General features: G+C 26.7%; 1 protein-coding gene across 4 annotated transcripts; it reads left to right on the top strand.

The window, feature by feature from the left end:
* The first annotated feature begins 872 nt into the window (after positions 1-872).
* Positions 873-17,294, top strand: LOC100215850 (protein KIBRA). 4 transcript variants are annotated; one of them, XM_065814543.1, is made up of 14 exons: positions 873-1,053; positions 2,256-2,415; positions 3,046-3,086; positions 3,239-3,307; positions 5,601-5,695; positions 12,761-12,871; positions 12,954-13,205; positions 13,489-13,779; positions 14,248-14,420; positions 14,573-14,879; positions 15,037-15,561; positions 15,882-16,451; positions 16,538-16,684; positions 16,792-17,294. In XM_065814543.1, the coding sequence occupies exons 1-14, from the start codon at positions 1,035-1,037 to the stop codon at positions 16,966-16,968; spliced, it is 2,937 nt and encodes a 978-aa protein (XP_065670615.1). In that variant the 5' UTR covers positions 873-1,034; the 3' UTR covers positions 16,969-17,294. The 4 variants fall into 4 exon arrangements, with proteins under 4 accessions (XP_065670615.1, XP_065670616.1, XP_065670618.1 ...); XM_065814544.1 differs by having other exon boundaries at positions 877-1,053; positions 15,040-15,561; XM_065814546.1 differs by lacking the exons at positions 873-1,053; positions 2,256-2,415; positions 3,046-3,086; positions 3,239-3,307; positions 5,601-5,695 and adding an exon at positions 9,655-9,809 and having other exon boundaries at positions 15,040-15,561.
* The last annotated feature ends 7,044 nt before the right edge of the window (positions 17,295-24,338 follow it).

The raw sequence follows: 24,338 nt of genomic DNA on the forward strand, positions 1-24,338 counted from the left end.
AGGGGCAAAATTAAGTTGTGAAGCTCTAAAATCTAAATTTCAATAATCTATACAATCATATTGTAAATATGATTGTACTGACTATTTGATATATAGCAAGTATTTAAGGCGGTTCATAAATCATTGTGGTCTGGGAATAGATTGTTCCGTAGGCTTTTCAATTCTCAGTGAATGTGCGTAAAAATTTATTTTTAAAATGCCCTCTCCAGTTTGGGATTACTTCAAAAAGTTGAAGGTAAGTTTATCATTTAAAAAATTTTCCTTAGTCACTAAAATCTTTATCACCTTCAATAAAATTATTTTAAAAATATGTGATCAAGGAGTTGTCCTTTATAAAATGTGGATTAGTAAGTAGAAGATTCCAATAGGTGTTAAAATTTATTTAGGTTTGTGAATAAAACAATAGTGAAAAAGAAAAATGTTTTTTACTTTCATTTTATTGATGAATATGTACGCAAGTTTTAAAGAATAATTAATCATGGGCAATGATCGTCATTTGGAGTTTTGATGTCATTTCAATATTTTTTTAATATTATAAATTTACTACATAACAATCTTCAAATAATACGGTAATGAAAGATTTCTGGTTTTATGAAATCAAGTAAATTTAGACAAAATCATAGACACCAAATAGACAAAAAATTATGCTTTGTAGACTTATGAAGTGAAAATTATTTTTTAACTGAGCAATCTTAGGACACCATCAAAAATTTGATAGACACAACAAGGACAAAAAATTAAACATTTGTTGTGTCCATTACAACATACAGAATTGTCTATGTCTGTGTTGTAAGTCTATCCATAGACTAGTCTGGTTACTAATTATAACTACATTTAAAACTACATAAAGGTCCGTATCGTAACGAGGGGGTAATTTTGTAGACGCTACTCTTTAATTATACGTATATAAAACTAATTTATGCATAACTTGAATTTCCTTTTAATGAGTTCATCAACAAAGGTTTTACAAAACATATTAATACCTTGAAGACCTAAAACTAATGAGACTTTTGTCAAATAGCTAATGATTTATAATGGAAACATCGTTTCGAGGTAAATATTGATTGTCTTTATCATTTGATCCTCCGACAAAATATTATGATTAAGTTTGATAAGGAATGTTAACTATATTAAATATCATATATTATTTTGATTGTTATACGGTTTGTATTGGTTGTATATACGGTTTGTATTGGTTGTATGTATATATGTAAGAAAAAGAGAAAGAGAAAGAATAAGTCTATTTGTGTGAAATGTGTATATAGTTTACCTCAGCGCAATTTGATAATAAATTAAATTTATTGCCTTCTATGAAAATATTCCAACAACTATGTACATAGTAGTTAACTGTTATTATGAAATCCAAATATCAAATAAAAGTTATAATATAAAGTTGAAAATCATATTAAAGTAGACAAAAATATTAAAAATTTACTTAAGTTCAAAAATGTATGTTTAGTAATATTTATTAATTTATTTTGAACATGCATTAAAATAATTTAGTTTAAGAAATTTCTGTGTGCCATAATTAAAAAGAAATAATTTTTTTATATTAAAATTAAGCTTCAGAAGTTAGTCATTCATGATGAATAAAAAGTTTATGGCATCCCCTTTAGTAAGTCCATAAAAAAGTTTTTTACAAAATGAATATTGTCGAAAACCATATGCTAACCAAACCCTAACCCTGACCCTTAGGGTTAGGCTCAGGGTTTAGTTAGGGTATGGCTTTCGATAAAATAAACTTTATTGTTGGGTTTAGGGTAAGAGTGTAGATTTCAATAAATGTGTAAAGCCTGACTGGTTTTTAACAAATTTACTTAAAGAGGGTGCCTTTAAATATTAAAGTTAAAAAAGCTTTAATCTAAATACTTGATTGTCATGTCTGTGTTGAATATTTAAAGGTTTTTCACACGTCTTACTGATTATGCCAATAGTTTAACTATCATCTATGTGTATATCAGTTTTTCATAATATGATAAAGTTGGTTTCATAAATTTTTTAAAAATTTGTTTTATTTATATTCATAAGACAATAGTAAGTTTGAAAATATTTTATTAGCTTCAGTAAATGATGTAGTTGATGATTTATAAAATCTTTAAAGTAGTGATTCCAATAAATGATGATTTGTTGTAAAATATATTTTTATAAATTTTTTTCTGAAATGTAAAATATTTTTGCTAATGGCTAAATCCTTAATACAAATATGTACTTTATAATTTTTAAAAGCATTTAATAAACATTGCTTTTTGTAACAGAAAGTGGAAAAAATACAAAAGAAAAATTAAATACAAATGCTATATTACAAAGAGTTATGCCATTACCAATTCATTGGGAAGAAGCATACACACATGATGGAAAACCATATTATATAGATCATCTAAACAAATGCACAACTTGGATTGATCCACGAGACAAGTACGATTAAATGTTTAAGAACTTTATTTATTACGTAAAAATATATTCTTATAGATTATTAATAATAAAACATCTATAATAACAATTTAGAAACCAATTTATTAAATAAATATTTTGTTTGTTTTTTATCTTTTTTGTTCAATTTTTTGTTTTAATTGTTTGTGGCAAAGTAAATAGCTTTTAATAACTTGAGCATTTATAAAAAATTTATGATTATAATATGAAAATATATTTAAATCATAAAATTTTTGCAATGATAAAAATGATAAAAAAAATCATAAAATATTGCAATGCCTAAAAGTAAATGTTTTTACTTTTTTACATTGTTTTCATCCAGCTGAATGTCTGAAGAGCTGTAATAATCTATGTCAACATTGGAGTTTGAAAAGCAGTCACAAAACTTTGTTAGGATAAAATAAAAAATAAAAATTTTCTTTACATTGTCATTATAAAATTTAAATTATTAATTAAAATTAAAATATAAAATCTTGTGTTGTTTTTTTTTTTTGTGCCTATTTTTATGTTTCAAGTAAAAATTATTCTGTGCTATTTTCTTTCATTGAAATATTAGTTAAAATGTCTCAATTTGTTTTTTATCTTTTCTGCAATGGTTCTGATAATTATTTTTAGGCTAACCAAACCAATCACCTTTGCTGATTGCATTGGTTCTGGTGAGCATAATGCTTTATTTACTTTCTATTAAATATTTTTTTGCCATAACATGTTAGTTTAATAAGTTATAAGAATATTATATTTGCAGTTTATTTTTTGGTTATTTGGAGTCAAAATGGCAATGAATTAATTTCAACTAAATTAAATTTAGAGTTACCATTGGGATGGGAAGAATACAAAGATGAAATCATTGGAACTTACTATGTTAACCATTGTTCAGGTTTTTAAAAATTGATATTACAATCATTTGAATCTTTTGAGTTTTAAATAAAAATTTTATATGTGAATTGTTTTTTTGAACCAAATCTTAATTTAAAAAAAAAAAGGCTTTTGTTCCTGGATTTAAAAGTTGAATTGAATTTTTATAAACTTTAACTTAAATTAAAGTGTTATGTTAGTTATGTTATAAAAGCTTGAATTCAAGTTTTGCCTTATTTAACTTATGTCAAATAATTTAGTACTGCATCTAAGACGGTGATAAAATCATGTAAGATCATTTGCAAAATTAAGATATTGAATATGCGCTCAAAAATATCTGCACTGTTAAAATGTTTATTACAAAAAAATTAAGTTTTTTAAAATTAAAATAATACATTATCCTTTAAGCTGATACTTATTTCAGATTTATATGATGAAAAATATATTAAAATAAGATATATAAATAATTATTTTTTTACTCAATTTTTTTGTACTCACTGGCAAAATATGCCAATATGTGCCTATATGCCCATGTAAATTAGAGGTGGACTATAATCATACAAACAAACAGGTGGACCACATACATACAAATATATAGGTGAACCACAATCATACAAATTATAATAATTAATACTGTAAGTAAAATAAAATAAAAAACTAGTTTATTAGATATATTGAACTCACAATTTTTTTGAAAAACCTTTTTATTAGCAAAATTCAGCAGTTGGATTTGAATTGAGTTAACAAGAAGTCTGTTACAGTGAGGTATCTAAGAATATAAACAATATCTATGAAGGCTAAAAAAGAAAAAAAAGACTAAAGGCAACAATCAAAATGCACAAGTATTAAAATCACCTTATCGTATTAAAAATTTTATAATAATTAATATTTTAAATAATAATTATAATTTTAACAAAATAATAATAGCAATGATAAATGCATTGAAACAAATTCATCTAGGTGTTTCAAATATGCGTTTCAAAACATGTTCCGCATAACTATTTTCATTCATTTTATTAATAATCAAGTAATACATAACCTTTAACCAATTTAGCAATTAAACCAAATCACCGTAGCTATTAGCCTACTAATGTATTAAAGCAAGTAAGATTTTAGCCTATATTTTAGGAATAGTAAAAGTTGAAAGTAAAAAAGAAAGATGTCAAGAGAATCATAACAAAAAGTTTCTACTAGTAATAAGAATTTAAATATGGAAAAAAAAAAGCAGAACAAAAGATTTGTTTAATGTTCTAATATTGCTCTCCATACTGGATTGTGCACAATTTTCTTAAGAATTGTTGGAATATTCTATATTTAGGAAGTCTTTTCTACATGGGTTTTTTTTAAAAAAGATTTTAAAGTAAAAAAAAATTTTTCTTCCTTAAACTGTGTTTATCAATTACATCTAATCAAACTTTTGAATGTCTATATTTTGTGCTTCCATAATAAAAGTTTTTGATTAAATAAAAATACATAGTTTTCTAAGATTTTAATTAATTTGTTAGTTTCATGTTATGGTGCATTTGTAACTTTTATCTTTTTAATGTTTGATACTTTTTAATAAAAAGTTGTCTAAAGTTGCAAATGACAACCAATTTAATTGCATTTTAAAACAATTAAACTTTGAAAAGTTCTGAATATTAAGTTAAATTAACAGGTCATTTCAGAAACACGTTAAGTCTTTATTGGAAAAAATGATGAGGCATGGAATTATGTTATATGAGGGTACACACTAAAAAAAAGAAGGTAGAAATGCCTACCTTAGGGTAGGATATGTGATATACCCTTAGTAAGGGTATATCGCATATCCTACCCTAAGGTATATAATTTATAATTTTCTATCCTAAAAGGTAGAAAATTATATTAAAAACAATTTTTTCTCATACATTTTTCTAACTTAAAGGTATAATTTTCTACCTTATAAGGTAGAAAATTATACCTTACTAAGGGTATATCACATATCCTACCTTAACTAAAAATTTCTACCTTTAATTTTTAGTGTGTATATACATGTTGTATACTTGTCAGACCTTTCAGTCAATAGTGACTGAAAGGTCTGACTAATGTGATTTCTTAAAGAAACATGTTTCTATACTCAAATAACATGATAACGTGCTTGACTCATTTTTGTCTAAACATGGCTTATGGTTTTTCTGAAATGAGCCGTTCAAATTGAAAATTATGTAAAAGGGTTAAAATAGTGTTAGATAATTGGTTGAAAAAATATCACTAATTTAAGCAAAAAATAATAATTGTACTTTAATCGCTAAGACTAAAAATAAAATTTTTAACTTCTGAAAATCTTTTTTTTATAGAAATAAATCAATATGAAGATCCTCGCCATCAATGGCAGAAAAAGCAAGAAAAAATGCTAAAAAAGTATCTGAAGTACATTAAAAAAGATCTTCAGGTTAACTATTAGGTTTTGAGTAAAATTTGTATGCAAATAGACTATAAAAGTAAGAAAAATAAACAAATAAAAACACTTTTATTTTTAAAAATACTTTAAAGTTAACAAATATGTTTTTTTGTTAGTTTGTTTTAAGAAATATTTATTTTGTTTAATTTTTATTTTGAAAATGCCACATGTCAAATAACTAATTAAATAAATTATTTTCTTATTATTTAGGATTGATTTGAGATTTATTTCAGTTTAAGTTTAATTTTTGCTCTTCAGAGTATTTCTTATTTTTATAATTTAAATAGTTTCATTTATTCACTTTGTTTTTTAATTTCATTTTTAAACCTTAAGCATTTGACAGCGTTTTGCCAAAATTAAAATTTATTTTAAAGTTTTATTTAAATTTGAAAATTTGAAACCACTCAATTTGTTCAACATGAACTAACCTAAAAAATTTTTATATTTAATAAAATTTAAATAAAAATTTAATAAAAAGATTGAATTTATTAAATTTTTTATAAAAAAAAAATTTAATAATTTGAACTATGTTTTAAAGTAAACCCTACAATAGAAATGTCAGTATTAGTAACATTTTTTAATTTTTAGTATATAAATCAATAACTCTTAGGCATAATAAGTTAATTGGAATGGCTTGTGATTTTTTTTATTATTATTATTTATTATTTTTTATGCAATATACTTATGACATTAATCTAAAGTAGAGCATTGGAGTTTGTCTAATACTTTGTTTATGATGTTTTTTCGATTCTTAGTTTTGGCATCGCTATTGCTGATATCAATGTCTTTATGAACTAAGACTTATTTGTTGATAGACCTCTAACTAAATTCAGATGACATTTAAAGACCTCTAATTAAAGTCATATGACAATTAAGTATATGTTCAAATAAAGTTTAAACAAGCATAATGAATTTCTCATAGTTTTAAGTTTTGTTTTTTTTAATTATTGATCTATAATATCATTGCTTGTGAAAATGAAGCAAAAAAAATTAAAACGATTTATTTTATTGTTGCAAAACTGATCTTTACTATATGACATTTGTTAAACAAGTTTAAAAAAGCAATTCAGCTTACAGAAATGAACAATTTTAAACAAGTCAAAAACAGCTTAAATATTTTGTTTAAATTTTACTGGGTGTTGCACTTTATTTCTTTACCTTACAGTGGTGTACACTGGATTTTTAGATGTTTGAGTTTTGACACTTACAGGCATTGTGCAAACTCTAAACTTTTGTATGTTTATGCTTATATCAGAAAAGAATGTTTTGCAAAGAATTGGGGTGATTGGAGCTTGAGAACAAAAAATCCTAATTTTGGGCCCACCCAGCCCTTAACATGGGAGCAACGAGTTTATAAAATATTTTCTTTATTTTTATCTAAATTCATATTCATCAACAAATATCAAGTTTCATGCAATAATCTCTTAGTGTTCAGTTATTTATGACCTTGCATTAATTACAGTCCCCTCAAATTGAGAGGGGTTAAAACTTTATATGTTCATAGTTTTTGAAAAATAAGAGGTTATTGCATAAAATTTGAAATTTGTTGATGAACATAAATTTAGATAAAAATAGTAAAGAAAATATTTTATAAACTTGTTGCTCCCATGTTAAGGGCTGGGTGGGCCCAAAAATTAGGGTTTTTTTGTTCCCAAGCTCCAATCACCCCAATTCTTTGCAAAACATTTTTTTTTTTTTGATATAAGCAAAAACATACAAAAGTTTGGAGTTTGCACAATGCCTGTAAGTATCAAAACTCAAACATCTAAAAATCCAGTGTACTTATAGTGTAAAAATCCACTGCTGTAATATCATCTTTAACTCTAATACTCTTAAATGGGGGAAACAAAATCTTTTTTAATTAAGTATATTATATTATCATAAGTAATATCTTACATTTTTAATTAAATGCACTTCATCATAAAATAAATGAACTTTTTTTCAAAACTTATTTAACTTTTTTTCAAAGACTATTAAATGCTATTTAACTTTTTTTCAAAGCCATGATTTTTTTCAAGCTGTCCATAAAGGTCATCATGATTTTTAAGGCAAATTTTGACCCCCTTTGTTACCGGTTGTCCTTTTTGTCTATATATTTTACATATATTTTGCTTTTCTTAAAAAGAACGTCATAAAGTTTAGTTCTCTCCCCCCTCCCTCATCCCCCCCCCCTTCCCCTCACTTTATTTTTTTTTTTTTAATTAAAATCCGTTCTTAATTTAAGCATGTTTGTTGGCGTTTTTCACATGTAAATTACAGTTTTCTGTGTTTTGTGTGAACTTCCACTTTTGAATCATGTAGTTTGTTCTTTTAGGACTGAAATAAAAATAATATTATTTTAGTCTTATTCTGTATATTAAATTTAATCTCTCTTTCACGCTTGGCAGCAATGTGAACAGGTCTGACACACTAAAGAATAAATGCTATTTGTTAATAACAATGGAATAAGTAGAGCTAACATGCTTTTTGAGCAGGGATTGAGAGGCAAAGTACAAGTTACAATGCTAACAGGTTCTCTGAAACAAAAATCAATTGCACAGAGGATAAAACAGATCATTAGGAGGAAGTTTGAATGATTTCATTGATCAAAGAATGGTGCTCTTAATATTAAAGATGATAAAGAAAAATACAGAAGGGAAACGATTCTTGATGGCGACATAAAAAAGCTTCACTTTTCAAGCCATTTTCTGAATGGCAGATTGGAATGGGTGCAAATATTGGCCAGAAATAACATGGAAATAAGAGCTCCTTATCAAAGATCAACATCCAGGGTTCTCACATTTTAAATTTGCTTCAGGTATTGACTGGTGCGCACATATGAGTAAAACCAGTCCCGATGAGAGTAAAACCAGTCCTCATTATCTCTTATCCTTTGATAAGAGATAATGAGGATTATCCTTTGATAAGAGATAATGAGGATTATCCTTTGATAAGAGAGCAGAGTAGAATAAGAGAAGAATAAGAGAACAGAAATAAAAATAAAAATTAAAAACTTTATTAAACTAAAAATAGTTTATAAAGTGATTTTAAAAAATCAAAGATTGAAAAGAAAAAAAATGAATACGAGAACTAAATCACAGACAAAAAAAAGCTAACACAAACAGTATAATAGAAGTAGTCTTCTTAGTTGTTAATTAGAAAGTTTGTAATCTAGGTAGAAGTATTCTGGAATAAAAGTGCATTTCCTTTACCTGGATATCAAAATTTCCCCGTTTTTATCCTTAGACTGTAGAATTAGCTTGAAGTTCGTGTATATTAATTGTGGAATCAATCAGGCTTAACTTATGCAATGTTTTGATGAAGAACAGACCTTTTCAGAAATGATCAAAAGGTGAGCCTCGATTTAAGATTTTCTACTTGGAATAAAACTCAAATCAGAGTCTCACTATGAGGCTACTGCTACTTGTATAAATATTACGCGAATTTAATTATTATATCATTGTTGATACACTGAAAATGAGTTACTGGTCTCAGTAATCGTCATATGAAGACCTTTAATTTCCATTCGAATTTTTTATATAGATAATTCTTATAGTCTAGAATATAGACGTTGATCTAACAATGAAAAATTTTAATTATAGAATAATAAAAAAAAAATTCTTTATTTTCTATTATTTTAATCTTTTTCTTCCTAAAATTCCTTTGAAGACTTTGTGTATGAAATATTGTGTGCCTCATTAGTACTATCATTTTTGTATTACCATGTTTGTCCTATTAAAAATTTTTTCGTTATATGGATCTATAATATGCTTTTTAAAAGCCGTATCATTTTTTAAAAATTTCAAATAAAAAACAACAAAAAATATCAAGCATATCTCGATTGAGGTTTTTTAAGCAACCAGTTATGTCAATAGGCACTTTTAAAAGGCAGCCAGTTATGTCAATACTTATGCATTGTTTCAATACCACTATAAAGAATGTTTATTGAAGTCTTACAATAGAAATTCTTTTCATAATTTTGCCGTAATTCCGTAAGTAGCTATATTATGCAATGCCTGAATTTATAGGAAAAATAGTTTATCGGCCTATTTAAAATCTCTTGGCAACTTAAGTTTATAAATTTGAATATTTTGATAACACAATTTTTTTGTGGTTTTATTATCTGGTGAGTAAATAATTGTTTAATTTTTTTGTCGTATTTAAATAAAATGAATTTTTACAAAATAATAATTGCACGCGCGCGTTTCATCTGTAAATTTGATTTTGTGTTTAAGATTAATACGACGAAAACAAAGCTAAAATAAATTGTAACTTCAAGGAACTACAAGACTGTTAATAAAAAAGTAGCACTTGCTAAAAAAATAAAATTATTTTTATGTTCAATATTTTTTGAACACTAAATAATTGCTGAATTAAATTAGACCTCTATGTAGAGAATAGACTCAAACCTCCTTCTGAGTGTTTTAACTTATCATTCCTTCGTTCTCCCCGCACATTTTTATTTTTGACTACGAGGAGAAACAAAAGAAAATAGAAATAAAAATAAATCAATGGAGACAAGACGCTTAAGAATCTTTTGAAATGTTTGTTGGAAAAATGCAGACAAAGAAATTCGTTGTTTCATTAAAATGACTGAAATAAGAACATTAAACAATAAAGACTTTAAAATTAAGCGAAGTACAAAACTTGAAGCTCAACCCACAAAAAGTGAGCAGCGATGCTGCACAAAGTTTATTTGTTACCGTAATTCATAGGTTTTTGAAAAATAAAATGAAAATAAAAGCTTTATTTATTTTTTTATTGTATCCGAAAGAATTGTTTCGCTACTATGTTTATAATAGTATCATAAATTTTTTAGGATTTGCCTTTGATATCCAAAGGGTTAAAATTTTTGAAAGCTTTATTTGTTGATTCTTTTATATTCGGTGTTCGGTAGATATTATTCGGCAAAACTGACGTTCGTTACATCGATAATAATTTTAAGAGCATCGATAATTATTTTAAGAGCAAAACAAGTTGCTGAATAAACATTTAATTACTACAAAAAATAATTATTTTTAGTTTTATTTAGTTTGCATGATGTATTTTAGACCGACTTTCTTAAAATATATAAAATTGTACGTTTATGTTTACTTTGAAATTGACGTTTATCAGGCTGTGTTTGATATTTAAATAACTACGTTATTTAAATACGAAAGCATCACAAGCATTTTTTTAACACTTGATTACGCCCGAAGATGAGGTAGCTATAATAGAAAACACATAGCAGATAACTTTTAGTGTATTTATTTAAAGGAAGTAAATTTTTTAATAAACAAAAGTTTAGATTTTTAAAGAATTTTTAGGGGTTTAAAAGAATATGGTAATTTTTATCATAGTAACTTAAATATTAATATCATATTTAAATTAAATTATATATATTTATTATTAATTATAACTATATTGCCACCCAGTTACAGTTAAAGTGCTGCTTTAACAAGTTTAATTATGACATCTTTAATTATGACAATATTTCCTTAAGTAATCGCTTAAGAATAAAACATTTAAAATGAATGACAGTATATCCTGTTCTAAAAATTCTTCTCATTTTCTAACTTTTTTTACTTCCAAATAAGCAATATAAACTTTAAAATAATATTTTGTCTCATTTTAAAATTAGGTATTCTAATAATTGTAATTTTTTTTTTTTTAATTTATGAACTCTAAGTAATCGCTAATTTTAACAATTTCGTTTTATAAATCTCAATCTTCCAACAAAGTTCTTGACTAGGCAAGAAGTATATTGCAAAAATACGGTATTTGTACGATAAAGCTAGTCTTCTCTGCATTACTTCAAATATATATATATATATATATTGGACTAAGTCATAAAACTTGTAATGAGTTTTTCTTTTTCTTCTACGATGGAGTTATATAAGTTTTTGGTTCTATTTACGTGTTCACCTAGTTATTTTTTTATAAAGATTATATTTCACTCTTTATTTAAGAAGACCCCCAGCTGAAAGTACAGCGCCTGATGAATGTAGGGTACCATTTTGGAATGCTTTATGCGTTAACTTTTAAAAAACCCAACTATTTCGAAATAATTAACCAATTAAAAAAAGTTTCGACGCGTTTTATTAAGCATTATATTTATAGCTATACGCTTCAATACAACTTTTGATTGGTTGGAGATTGGCCTATAATTGTCTTTTAGCTATGTTTTGCGAGTTCTTAAAGTCTAGTGTATTTCAAAAATGTTGATGGCGCAGCTGCTGTCGTAGAAATTGTTGATCTTAAGTTTTTTAGTTACACTTGACTAATTATATATGATTTTGTTATCTTGCCGCTATTTATCTACACTAACATTTTTTTCTTTTCCGAATAGTTCCGTTAAACTATCCGTGAAAATGTATTTTTAGTCAATTTTTATTAGTAATTTTAAGCTTTACACGATTAATTTTTTTTTGTTTATTTGCATACTAGGTTATTTATATTTTCCTTATTTGATCTTAAGATCTATCTTCTTGAATTTTTTTTATTCTAACATTTGGGAGCTTTTTTTTTTATTGATATAATTCAGGAAGTTTTTTTTTATATTTTATAAAGCCTTACAACATAAGCGAGCTTTATAAAATAACCTTTTTTTGAACCCCCGTTTTCTAAAATTCTTTCATTTTTATTGTTATTAACGCGATATTTTAAAATACTCCTAAATATGTTAGGAATGTTAATGTGGTAGGAATAGAATTTGTCAACTTAAGATGGAAATGATAGCGTTGTTTTATGTAAAATTAGTTTGTAAAATAAAATCAACATTATAGTTTTTGCAATTTTTTAAAGTTATTTGTGTTGCAGAAAGAAGTAAATAAAATTTCTTAGAAATCCTAAGGCAATTACTAATTACTACCTATTTTGCGTGTAAATAATTTTAATGAGTTAAATTTTTTTTTTTTTGCTCTTTCTATTCGATGAAAAATCTATTTATTTTTTCTGTATACTTTTATGTGAAAAAAAGAATATTTAATATGCAGGAATTTATATGCTCTATTTATATCTAAATTTTAGACGTTTTATTATGTTCTATGATATTTTTGAGATAAACATGTTTTTTTATTTGCTCATTTTTAACATTAGATCAAATATTTAAGAAAGTTTGAAACGTTTAAAAACGTTGACGGAATGGAGCCATTTTTGAAGTATAATTCGACACAGCTTAAAGAAGATATACAAACAGCAAGAGAAAGAGTAAGTAACAAGGGTTATTTCAACCGTAATGTCGTATATTGGCTAGTTGTTGTTTTTAATTTTGCTTTGTTTATTTACGCAGGTCAATGATCTTAAAAAGGAATTACACGAAACCGCTGGACAAAATGACCTAAATAATTTTGAAGAGATTCACAAAAAAATGCCTTCAAACAGCCCGCTTCAAATACATGCTATTAAAGAGAAATTAAACGAAATGAAAGATATGCGCGAAAAACTTTTGATTGGGCAGCAAGAAAAAATTAAAATTCTGCAGGAATTGCTTCAACAAAGGGACGAGTATCAGATGAGCGAACACTCAAATTCTAGTGGTCAGGTATATTTTAAGTTCTAATTCTCTGTTTTTTGCAATTGTGTTCACAAATATTTATTCTGATTAAAATACTTCTCTTCGTTGTTTCAACTTTTCATTTACGTAAATCAATATATCTTTAGTGGAATATCTTGTTTTATATGCGCAATATATTATATTATATGCGCGATGTTTTTTTTATTTGGCATATAGCATTAGACGACTATAAAGAATGTTTTCTAAAACATAGTTTTTTGTAGCCTATCAATTAATTAAATATTTATATTTGCACTTTTTTACTTAATAGAAAAAGTTTGGATCTGCCACAAGCTTAAACAGCGTTGGTAGTGGGAACCTTCCTTTGTATTCTGGAATGGACGAAAACATTTCTACCAATAAACAACGCCTTAGAAAAGACTATCAGCGAGCATTACAACGGATGAGTGAACTTTATGCTCAACTGGAAATCATCGATTACAGTCTGCAGCTGTCTGAAAATGGACCACAACAAAGGAGATTTATGCTATGTGCTGAGAAAGAGGCGCTACTTTTAGAGATCAAACGCTTTGAAATTTATATTCGCACTGAGGAAGATAGAGTGAGGATTTTTTTTTTGTTTTTTTTGTTTTTGCTTTGCTAATTAATGCTTCGAATTTTTACTGAACAGCTAACAGTTTATTTAATAACTTTTGTCTAAACATACGAATACTAAAGTTAATAGTAGCGTCAACGTCTTTTGTCGAATCAGATTGTAGGAATTACCGGTGACGTCAAATAAGAAAAAATAAAAAAGATTTAATTTAAAAAAACTAAACAATTGTTTAAAATATTTAAACAACGTCAAATCACGTGATCTATGAATTTGTTTTTGCCGGCTGTCTTATTTAATTATTATATTAATTATTTGCAATAATTCAAATTTAAATGTTAAAACTTTATAATTACATAAAATTTACAACTTTTAAAAATATTTAATTAACTTTGAAACTCAATTGATCCTACTTTCGATTTTCTCAATTAATTGTAACCTATTTTTTCAGAATGTTTTTTTCTTTCATTTTTTAAGATTCAATTAGAAGAGGAGAAGGAGTTACTAATGCGCGATCTGATCTCTGCCAGGGAGTTCTCTTCTAAAGTCATTGATGATAGAATGCAGTTGGAAAAAGAGCGGAAATTACTGAAGAGGCAATTAGCTGAAAAAACCAGACAAACAAATCTTTTGGAACTAAAGCTCAAAAGGTTAGGAATTTCATCAAAATGCAATAGTGTTTGTTATTTTATTTTTATTCTTGTGAACGAATTGTGTAAACTATTTTATGCATATTCAATACAGTTTTGTTTTTTTTACACTTTTTTTCAAAATATTCGAAGTAATATCATTCTTAATTTAGTCTCTCAGCCAGTACTTTATCCGTTTCATCTACATCAAGTCGAGGATCTGCGTCAACAGAAACTAGAAGTTCTCGAGGCTCATTAAACTCATTGGGTCACCAAGTTGAGTTAGCTAGTGATAATTCTGCTAATTTATATCACTTGACTTCGACCTCATGTCCGCCGATTTATGAATCTCGTGTGTTAGCTAGTCAGGCTGAGACTAGCGAGGGTTTAAATAATACGTGCTGCTCTCCTTGCAGTAGCTCAAGGATTTTTCATTCATCTGCTTTACCATATCCTCACTTTAATGAAATTCATAACAGTGTATGTCTCTTTAACTAAAATAGTTTTATTTGAAATACTTTTTATATTTTAAATGTTAAAAATTTTAATGAAAATTAAAACTTTTTATATGTTTTTACACTCAGCCGTGTGTAAAAGTATATAAAAAATTATTTATAAATATTTTGCTTTGTTTTAGCAGGATGATATTAGAGTTTCAAATAGTACGTCATACATGAGTTATTCAAATTTACCAATAAATAGTTACCAATACACAATGGGAACAGCGATCGTGTCAAATGCTGTTTCCGACGAATCTGTTGCAGCTGATAGCGGCGTGTTTGACCTACCAATTGAACGCAATACAGTTTCGCGTCAAAATAGTGACCATTCTAGTGGGGTTTTTTGTAGCGATGAGCATATGGAAACAGCACAAGTTTGCGTTGGATTAGAGTACGAAAACAATAAACTGATTATTTCTGTCGAAAAAGGAAGAAATTTTCGAGCACTTTATTTTAAAAACTATAAATATATTTTTGTTCGAGGTCGTTTACTACCAAGTAATAATCTGTTACAATTTCGTACGATCAGATCAAATGTCTCCGACGAACAGAATTTTCACGAACAATTCTCTTTTAAAATTGATCGAACAAAGTTATCAAATAAGACATTGCAGTTGGACTTATGCGGAAATTTAGACGACATTGCCACCGAAGAATGCTTTGTATATAGTTTTTTTTCCCATGTGTATATATATATATATATATATATATATGTGTGTGTGTGTGTGTATATATTTATATATATATATATATATATATATATATATATATATATATATATATATATATACATTTATATATATATATATATATATATATATATATACATTTATATATATATATATATATATATATATATATATATATATATATATATATATATATATATATATATATATATATATATATATATATATATATATATATATATATACATTTATATATATATATATATATATTCATTTTTTTCTTTAATATATAGGGTGGAGTACAAATTAGTTTGGCAGATTTTGATTCTAACGAATGCATTGTAATGAAATGGTATAATTTACTTAGCTCTTCGTTTATGAAAGAAGAAACAAATTTGGATCGTTCCGTTTCATCTGTATCATTGGAAAGTGTTCAGCATCGTTTAAACGGGTTACCTCGTAGAGCGACCGATACTAGTTTTATTGATTATAATCGTTACTTAACTAGGTCAAACTCTTGGCAAGAAAGTTTACTTAATAAAAAGTCTTCACAAGATTCAGTTAATAGATTGCCTCTTTCTCGTCTTCTCATTCATTCGCGTTCTCTTTCAGAAGAACAGGAGCGCCTTGCTCAAGAACCAAGCTTTCGTAGTAGCGTATCTGATTGTACTGATGCTCGTTGTAAACTTCCTTTTGAACGAATGGGTATAGGTCGTTGCAGTGTAAGACATAATAGATTGCCTCAAAAAAGTTTATCATTTAAGGTTAACGCGCCAAATTCTTCACGAAACGTTCTGTGCGATAAACCTTTTATGACATCTATTGATCTTGAATTAGAAATACAAGAGGCTTATTTAAAACAGGTTTATAAATTTTATATAAACTTTTGAAATACCATAGTTAAAGTTTGTTTTATTGTGTTCAAAATTAAAATTATTTTTTTATTTAGGAAAAACTGAATGAAGAAATAACCCGTTTAAAAGAAATCCATAATCTAATAGCAGAAAATAAATTAGAAGGCCGAGATGAACTGCCTCAATGGCTTGTAGAAAACGGGGAAAATTTCGATGTTTTGTTAGACGAAGCACGAAAAGAGGTTTTTTTTTCCTAACTTTTTTGAGTTTATTGTATTATGCTTAGTTCGATTTGATATAGAAAGTTATGCAAAGACGATTTATAAATTTATTTTCGTTCTAATTTTAGGTATCATCAAATCTTTCAAATCATTTCAGTTTTCAGTTCGACCAAACACAACATTTTAATGAAATAGAAAGAGATTACGAAAAGGTTCGTATGATTCCAATTTATAACGATACCAATATAAAGCTCAACACTGTGAAAACATTACCGATGGAGAAACCTGAGATACATTGGGTTTAATTTTTTTTATTTTAATTCGTTTAAAAATGATATTTATACATACTCAAACTGTGACAATTGCAATTCTTGCAGTTTTTTGTTCTCAAATGTTTAATATACTGTAAATATTATTTATTTATATATTTTTCTATAGCTTTAATTTTGTATTTGAAATCAATTTACTATTGATTTAAAAACATTGAATTAGGTTAGAATATTTTTACATTTTCTATCGATATGAAACATTGTATACAATGAATTAAAACTTATAAAATATTTATGTTATAAACATTTTATTATTAATGTTAAATTTTAGTAACATTTCTAATAGCCATGTTTTTGACAAATGTCTTTTATATATATATATATATTTTTTTTTTTTTTTGCCGTAGTAGATTACCTTCAGGCAAGAATGCTACATGCCTAAAACCATAACTCATCTTGTGTACTGAAGGTCCTCATTATATACACTGAAGCGTTTTTAGGTAGACCAGCAAGTTTTAAAGTTAAAAAAAAAAAAGATAGTATAACCACCTCCCATAAACGCAATATGATGACAGTTTTGCACATATTATTGTTTACAATCATTGACATTACGCAAATCCATGGAAATTTAATATTGTGTTTAACTTTATTAATTTAACAAAATATTAAATATCATCTGTATCTACCTCCTTTTTCTCCCCTCCCCCCCCCCCCCCCTTTCTTCCCTCTCATATTTATTTTATTAAAAAAAATAAATAGGTTGTTTCAAAATCACAATTAAACGTTAATTCCGAATTTACACAACTCAAAATTAAAATATTAGTAGCTTTCTCTCAAAATGAGAGTTTCATTCATTAAAAAAAAAGAATATTTAACCATGTTTGTCTCGCCGCTTTAACACTACTATAAAAATGATAAACTAAAGTTTTATGAAACATTGTCTTTTATAATATTATTACAAAAACGCATTGCTGAAAAAAATGACAGCTGCAGAAGAAATGAAATCTCAAGTTAGTACTGAAATGATGGATCACTGCATTTCAGAGGTCACTCTTTTCTTAACTTTTATTAAACATCGTATGGTTTTATTTTGAAAAAATATTAGATATCATTACAACATTCAGGTCTTGGGAGTTCTGAAAAAAGTTCGGAACTGATTATGTTTAATATAGTTCCTGGAAGGCAGTGGTGCAACCAGGGAAGGAATGAATACCCCTTCCCCTTCCATCTCAAATTTTTCCAACATCACCCTAACCAAACCAAATAGACATTTGTATTAGTAAAAATTTTGCAATTAGAAAAAAATAAATATTCCAATTATTATCAATATATTTATCATGGAAATAATAACATTAATAATAAGTTATTATAAAGATGGTTTTTAAATGTACCTATATATTTAAAAAAACTCAAGGTCTAAATGCGTTTCTGAATTTCGATTTCAAATCAATGCACAGCAGTCCGGAAAAACAACAATTTCACACGGTTATATTACAAACTTTGTGTACATTTCCACTTTGAAAAGTTAAAATGGTTTAGGATTCTTTCAATTTTGAAGCATTGATTATATTTGATTTATAATATATTAAATATAAAATAGGAACTATAGCAGGTGACATAAGATTTAACAGAATAAAGAACATTTTGCATTAAAACCTAAGATTTTTAAGCGATTTTTAACCGCTTCGACTTTCCGTATGTTTTATTCCTTTTTGAATTGTAATAATAAGAAAATCTAAATTTGAAGTTTTTAGATTTAAGTAAAAAAAAAAGAAGTGATTTAGTTTTGAAACCCCCGCCCTTCATTGATTGTAGTTCAATAGAGATTTATTTAATCAAAATGTTATTTCATTGTCTTCTCATTTTTTGATACGTTTTTTAATTTCTGTTATTGCAAAGCTTTGTCTCAAATGTTGTTGGATAATTGGATTAAGTTGACTTGCCTGTCATGACAGTACATAAAGATTCGACTTGTTCAACATCAATCTCTCCTATTTTATTAATTAATTTGGTTGGGTCATCCAATGCTCTGGAAATTTCTTTATGAACTAATATGTGTATTAGCTGTGTAAGCTCTTTGAAGTTTTAGAAAATATTACTTCAAATTTCTGCTATTCGTCTTCTATTTATAACCCAAACTGTGGGAATGTGGAGGAAGTGTCTGTTGCGTCAGAGCTTGAAATGTTTGACAGTAAAATTGACAAGAGTATCATCAGATGAAAAAGAGTTATCTGATAATGAACTACTACAATAGTTAGAGGCTTCATGATGTAATGAATAACAAAGACTCTAAAAAACTCTGATACAACAAAATTCTTACATTAAAAAAAAATTGGTTACAAGAATATTCATGGTTTAACTACAGTTCTTCTACTCGTGGTGGTTGCTGTCGTACATGACTTTTATTTATCCGACTAAGTGACCCCTGTTTTAAAATAGCTAAGACATTGATTACACAACCATCCTAACTGTTACATCATGATAAAAAAAAAGATAGCCTCCTTGAATCACATAAAAAAACTAAATACCACGTCAAAGCACTTAAAAAATAAGTCCTTTTTCAGACAGCAATGAAAAATCCAAATAGGTGCGTTTCAATTATTCTTGATAAACAGGCCAAAGAACATAAAAAAATATGCACACTTATTCTAACTTAATTGATAAAATATCTGATCTTCTGCGGAAAAAATAATTTTTCTCCACGTGTCTATAGAGGTCATGGTTCTTTGCAAGACAATGAATCTGATGTTTTTAGGGTATTTGTAAAATTCAGAAGTGGAACTGATGAAATTTTAAAAAATCACTTTCTTTCAGCAAAAAGTAATGATACTTACGCATCTTTGGGCATTTAAAATGAATTGATTGATCACGATTGTAATCAGATAAAGCAGGGGTTGTTGAAAGAATTCAATCCTCAGAGGTAAATATTTTTTAAACATTTTGTGTTCAGGAGATTTTTTCTACTTCTTTGATATGAATACCTCAGCTAAAATTTACATAAAAAATTAATTATCTATTAATTTTCTAAATTAAGATATATATTCTTTAAGATCTGATGAATTATTCACTTATAAAATGCCACGGAAATTAACAAAGTATAAGGAGTACAGTATAACGTATTAAGGACCATGATATGGAAGAGTTTTAAAAATAACAATTTTGTAATAGTAAAATCAAACAATTTATTTAGATTTCTATTAAAAAGAGAAATTTTAAAACATTTTTTTTCTTTATTTTGCGAAGTGACAGCAATTTTAAATCTAACATATGTAATTAACTTAATTTATTTTTATTTATTACATTTTAAAGAAACCATATGTTATAGTTTATTATATTATTTTTATATATTTAATATATTTTATAATTATATATTTAATATATAATATTTATAGCTATGTTTAACGATAAATATTATATATATAACGCCATCCCTATTTCTGCATTTTTTTTTTTCAGTAAAAACGGTAATATTTTAATGATTGACAGTATTATATTGATGATACTTTATAAATTTGTATATTTAGTATATAAATATAAATATTATAAGCGTATATAATTGAAACACTTGTAAAATATTTATATTGTGAACAGAGAAAGAAAAAAAAAAAAAGAGGTAAAAATAAAAGTTATGCCGAAAAACTTGATTGAGTATTCTCGTTTAAGTTTTGTTTTATCAATTAGTAGATCAGGAAGTTTAAGGCACCCTCCGTGTCTGATTCGGAAGATTTTGTGTAAAGAGTATATTTGCTTATTTCGACATTTAGGGGTAGTTTGTTGGGCTTAAATCATTCGTTTAAGAGGCTTGGTGAATAAAAATGAGCAATTGCTTTTACTCAGTAATTGTTCAGCTTTACGTGAATAAAAACTTGTGAAATTTTTCTTAACTTTTTATTTACGTAAAGCTGAACAATTACTGAGTAAATTGCTTAGTTTTACGTAACAAAAATTTAAGCAAAACTCCTTAGTTTTTATTCACGTAAAGCTGATCAATTACTGAGTAAAAGCAATTGCTCATTTTTATTCACCTGGCCTAAGAACTCATGTTCTTGATTAACCATATTAAAACAATAGTCTGATGTTTTTGTGGCTAAAGATAATACTTGTGTGGCTAAAAAAAATAATCGCGTATCATCAGCATGAAGAACAATTTTAAGTATGTTTGAAAATGAGTAGATATTGTTAATATAAACAAGAAATTACGAGACCATAAATCTATTATTGTGGGGCCCCACAAATAACACTTCCAAATCCTGTAACAGTGTTGGTATTGAATAAAGCTTGTTTCTCGTAGTAGCGAAAATTATATTTGGGGGGGGGGCAGTACTATCCCGAAATAGTTTTAAGGACCATTTTTTATTTTTTAGTCATTCTTTTAGTCACTTTCTTCAAATTTATTTTTTTAGAAATATTATTGGGAGAGGGGGGGTAAACGCCCCTTCTGTCCCTGGTTGCTACGGGCCTGATTTTGTAGATCATAAACATATAATATTTTTACGGGAATGAAAATATAGTCTTTACATGGGAATATCTGAATATAAGAGCAGCTTTTAAAAATATACTGAATACAAGACCAGCAATAACGTAATTTGCTTTTTTAAGCAACCAACAACAAACCAAATAAAATAAGCCATCAGTAATAAGTGAGTCATCGGCGATGAATGAGCTATCATCAAATAACAACATTCTCACTAGCATCACTCAACACCTAAAAGTTCTAATAACTCTAACATCAACCACTCTTATTGTTTTTATAACACCTTATATTATTTTAACGATTTTAAAGATATCATCAACTTTCAATGCAGCTACCAAATCTTTTACCTTATATTATAGCAACGATTTTAAAAATATCACTAACTTTCAATGCAGCTACCAAATTTTTTACCTTATATTATAGCAACGATTTTAAGTATATCACTAACTTTCAATGCAGCTACCAAATCTTTTACCAAAAAATTGATTTTTTTTGCATATTTTATTTGCGATTCTTTATTTTTAAATTAATTAATTATAGTTAAACTAAATTTTTTTTTAAATTTATTTTTAATAAAAAAATTTAAATTGTTCTTAATGATAATGATTTTATTTCATTGTTATAAACCTTTAAAAATTAATCAGTTTACTCAGAATAATCATGCTCAAATAAATTTTAATGGACGTGAATGACTTTGAGTTAAAAAAAAATAATTTCGAACTTAAAATAATTTTTCCCTTATTTGATTGGATTTTAGTAAAATAATTATTGTAATATCAATTAAAAATGATAATGTAAAACTTGTTATTAAATATCAACATTATATTTTCATTAATTTGGAAACTAAACTGTTTTAGTAGAAGAAGGTGCAGGGATGCAATCGACCCAATTGCAATTCCAATTTGATGCAGGGATGGAATCGACCCAATTGCTTGCCGCAGCTTTGCAACAAAAGTTTTGCATCCAACACGTTAGCACAAAATTAAAAAGAGTAGATCTACCAAAATTCAAAGTGGAGTGTCTCAATAAACTTGAAATACTCGAGAAATCGAAAGATGATAACGGCAAAAAAGCACCAAATGAAGGTAACAGACAATAGAAAACAATCAATGCCTTATTTTAATGATGAGCAGCAAATAAATCTTAAAGGTTTAATTAAAACAACAGTGATTCTAACAAAAACAACAGCAACAGCAAAAATAAAAAAAATAGTAAACTAAGTCAAGTCTAAAAAGTAATGGATTGTTTTAGTCAATTTAATGTAATATTTTAGGCTTCAAAAAGTCTCTAAAAGTGAATGGTAAAGGGCAAGTTCAAAAATCAGGGCCAATTCAAAAAATTGAGTTTATAATTGCGAATTTAGGGTGGAATTCAAGAAGAGAACTTGAGTCAAGTTCGACTTGAACTTTACATTGTAACCAATAATGGCAGAGTATGGGTTTTCCCCTCAAAAAACACTCTGCCGCTATTGGTTGAATGTAAAGTTCAAGTCGAACTTGACTCAAGTTCGCTTCTTATATTCCACCCTTAAAATGCAAAGTTGGGTTCTGTCAAACATCTATACCAAAGAAATATGTAACTTTTCTTTGAAATTCAAAAACTGCGACGCATGCATTTTGTTTACAATGAAAACATTTTTTTTTCGACGCAACTGAATATTTGCGATATCCCACATTAAATAAAGCTATATTATTCTGCCTAAGAGTATAGCTAAGCATAATATAAAAATTCTTATTTTTGCTTTTAAAGTTAAGGGTCATTCAAATGATGTTTAAAGCTTTAAGACTTCTTTACAGTAAATGATTGTAGTTGTTTGCATAAATTAGACGTTTTTTGAACGTCTTTTGAACGTTTTGGACGTCTTTTGAATGTTTAAAAGACGTTTTTTTAAGTCCCGTGCCCACTAGACCGTTTTCCATAAGACAACTTTTAAGGCTTTTCATAGTAAATAATTGAAATTATGGCTACTTTAGTTTACCTGGTTTGACGCATACGCATCCCCAAAAGTTTTAGGAAGATGTAAGTTTTACACAGATATAGTTTTATAACAAGAGTTAATATGAAACTTTCAAGGGGCTAATGAACAACCAATTTATTCTAACTTCTAAATCTAAGATTTTTTTTATAAAACTTAAAATTTATCAAAGAAGTTTGTTTCCAAAATCCATAATTGCAAAACATACTTGTTTTACATAAATATTCAAAAAGTTGCACTACGAGTTAGTTTAAATTTTTAAGGGAGTTTGTGAACGATCAATCTTCTTTCTTTAAAACAAATGCATTGTGTATTTATTAAGAATTTTATTATGTTTACCTTTGTTAATTATATTATACGCAAAGGTTAAAATATTTTTACGCAAATATTAAAATATTGAATATTCATTTTGTTATATCCTGTTTATATAAAAAATATATAAACAGAAAATTGACATTAATTGACAATTACTTTTAAAAAGTTAAAAGATCCTTTTAAAAACAGTTTTATTGAATATGTTTGTAAAGAGATTGGATAAGAGTTTTTAACTATTAGACCACGATCTGCGATCTAAAAATGTCTTCGGAAAACAATTTTCGCAATCTACCTCTTAGAACTACTTTATTTTTTCCGAATTTGCGTTTTAAGGTAGACTGATTCGGAATATTAAAAGTTCCCAAAATTTTCTCCTGCAGTTTTCGAGAAATTTATGGTGGAATTTTATACTATCGAGCAAATCGATTTTTATCATTTTAGATGCATATGCAAATATATGAACATTTGATAATAATGCTTTATTTGTTTAATTTTTTGAACTAATTTTTATTATATTTTAAACATAACAATTAACAATGGTCAATTATCTAGGGGAGAGTGGGGTATTGGCGAACACCTAAGCGGGAATGCGAATTAAAGACACCAGTTATACAAAATTGATCATATTTATTGCTTATCAAT

The sequence above is a fragment of the Hydra vulgaris genome, chromosome 12 (genome assembly GCF_038396675.1).
Source record: "Hydra vulgaris chromosome 12, alternate assembly HydraT2T_AEP".
NCBI lineage: Eukaryota > Metazoa > Cnidaria > Hydrozoa > Anthoathecata > Hydridae > Hydra > Hydra vulgaris.

Excerpts from the sequence above, each read along its gene's own strand:
- LOC100215850 (XM_065814543.1), top strand. Across the intron at positions 3,308-5,600 it reads CTATGTTAACCATTGTTCAG|AAATAAATCAATATGAAGAT; the intron begins GTTTTTAAAAAT and ends TTTTTTTTATAG. Across the intron at positions 14,880-15,036 it reads TTAATGAAATTCATAACAGT|CAGGATGATATTAGAGTTTC; the intron begins GTATGTCTCTTT and ends GCTTTGTTTTAG.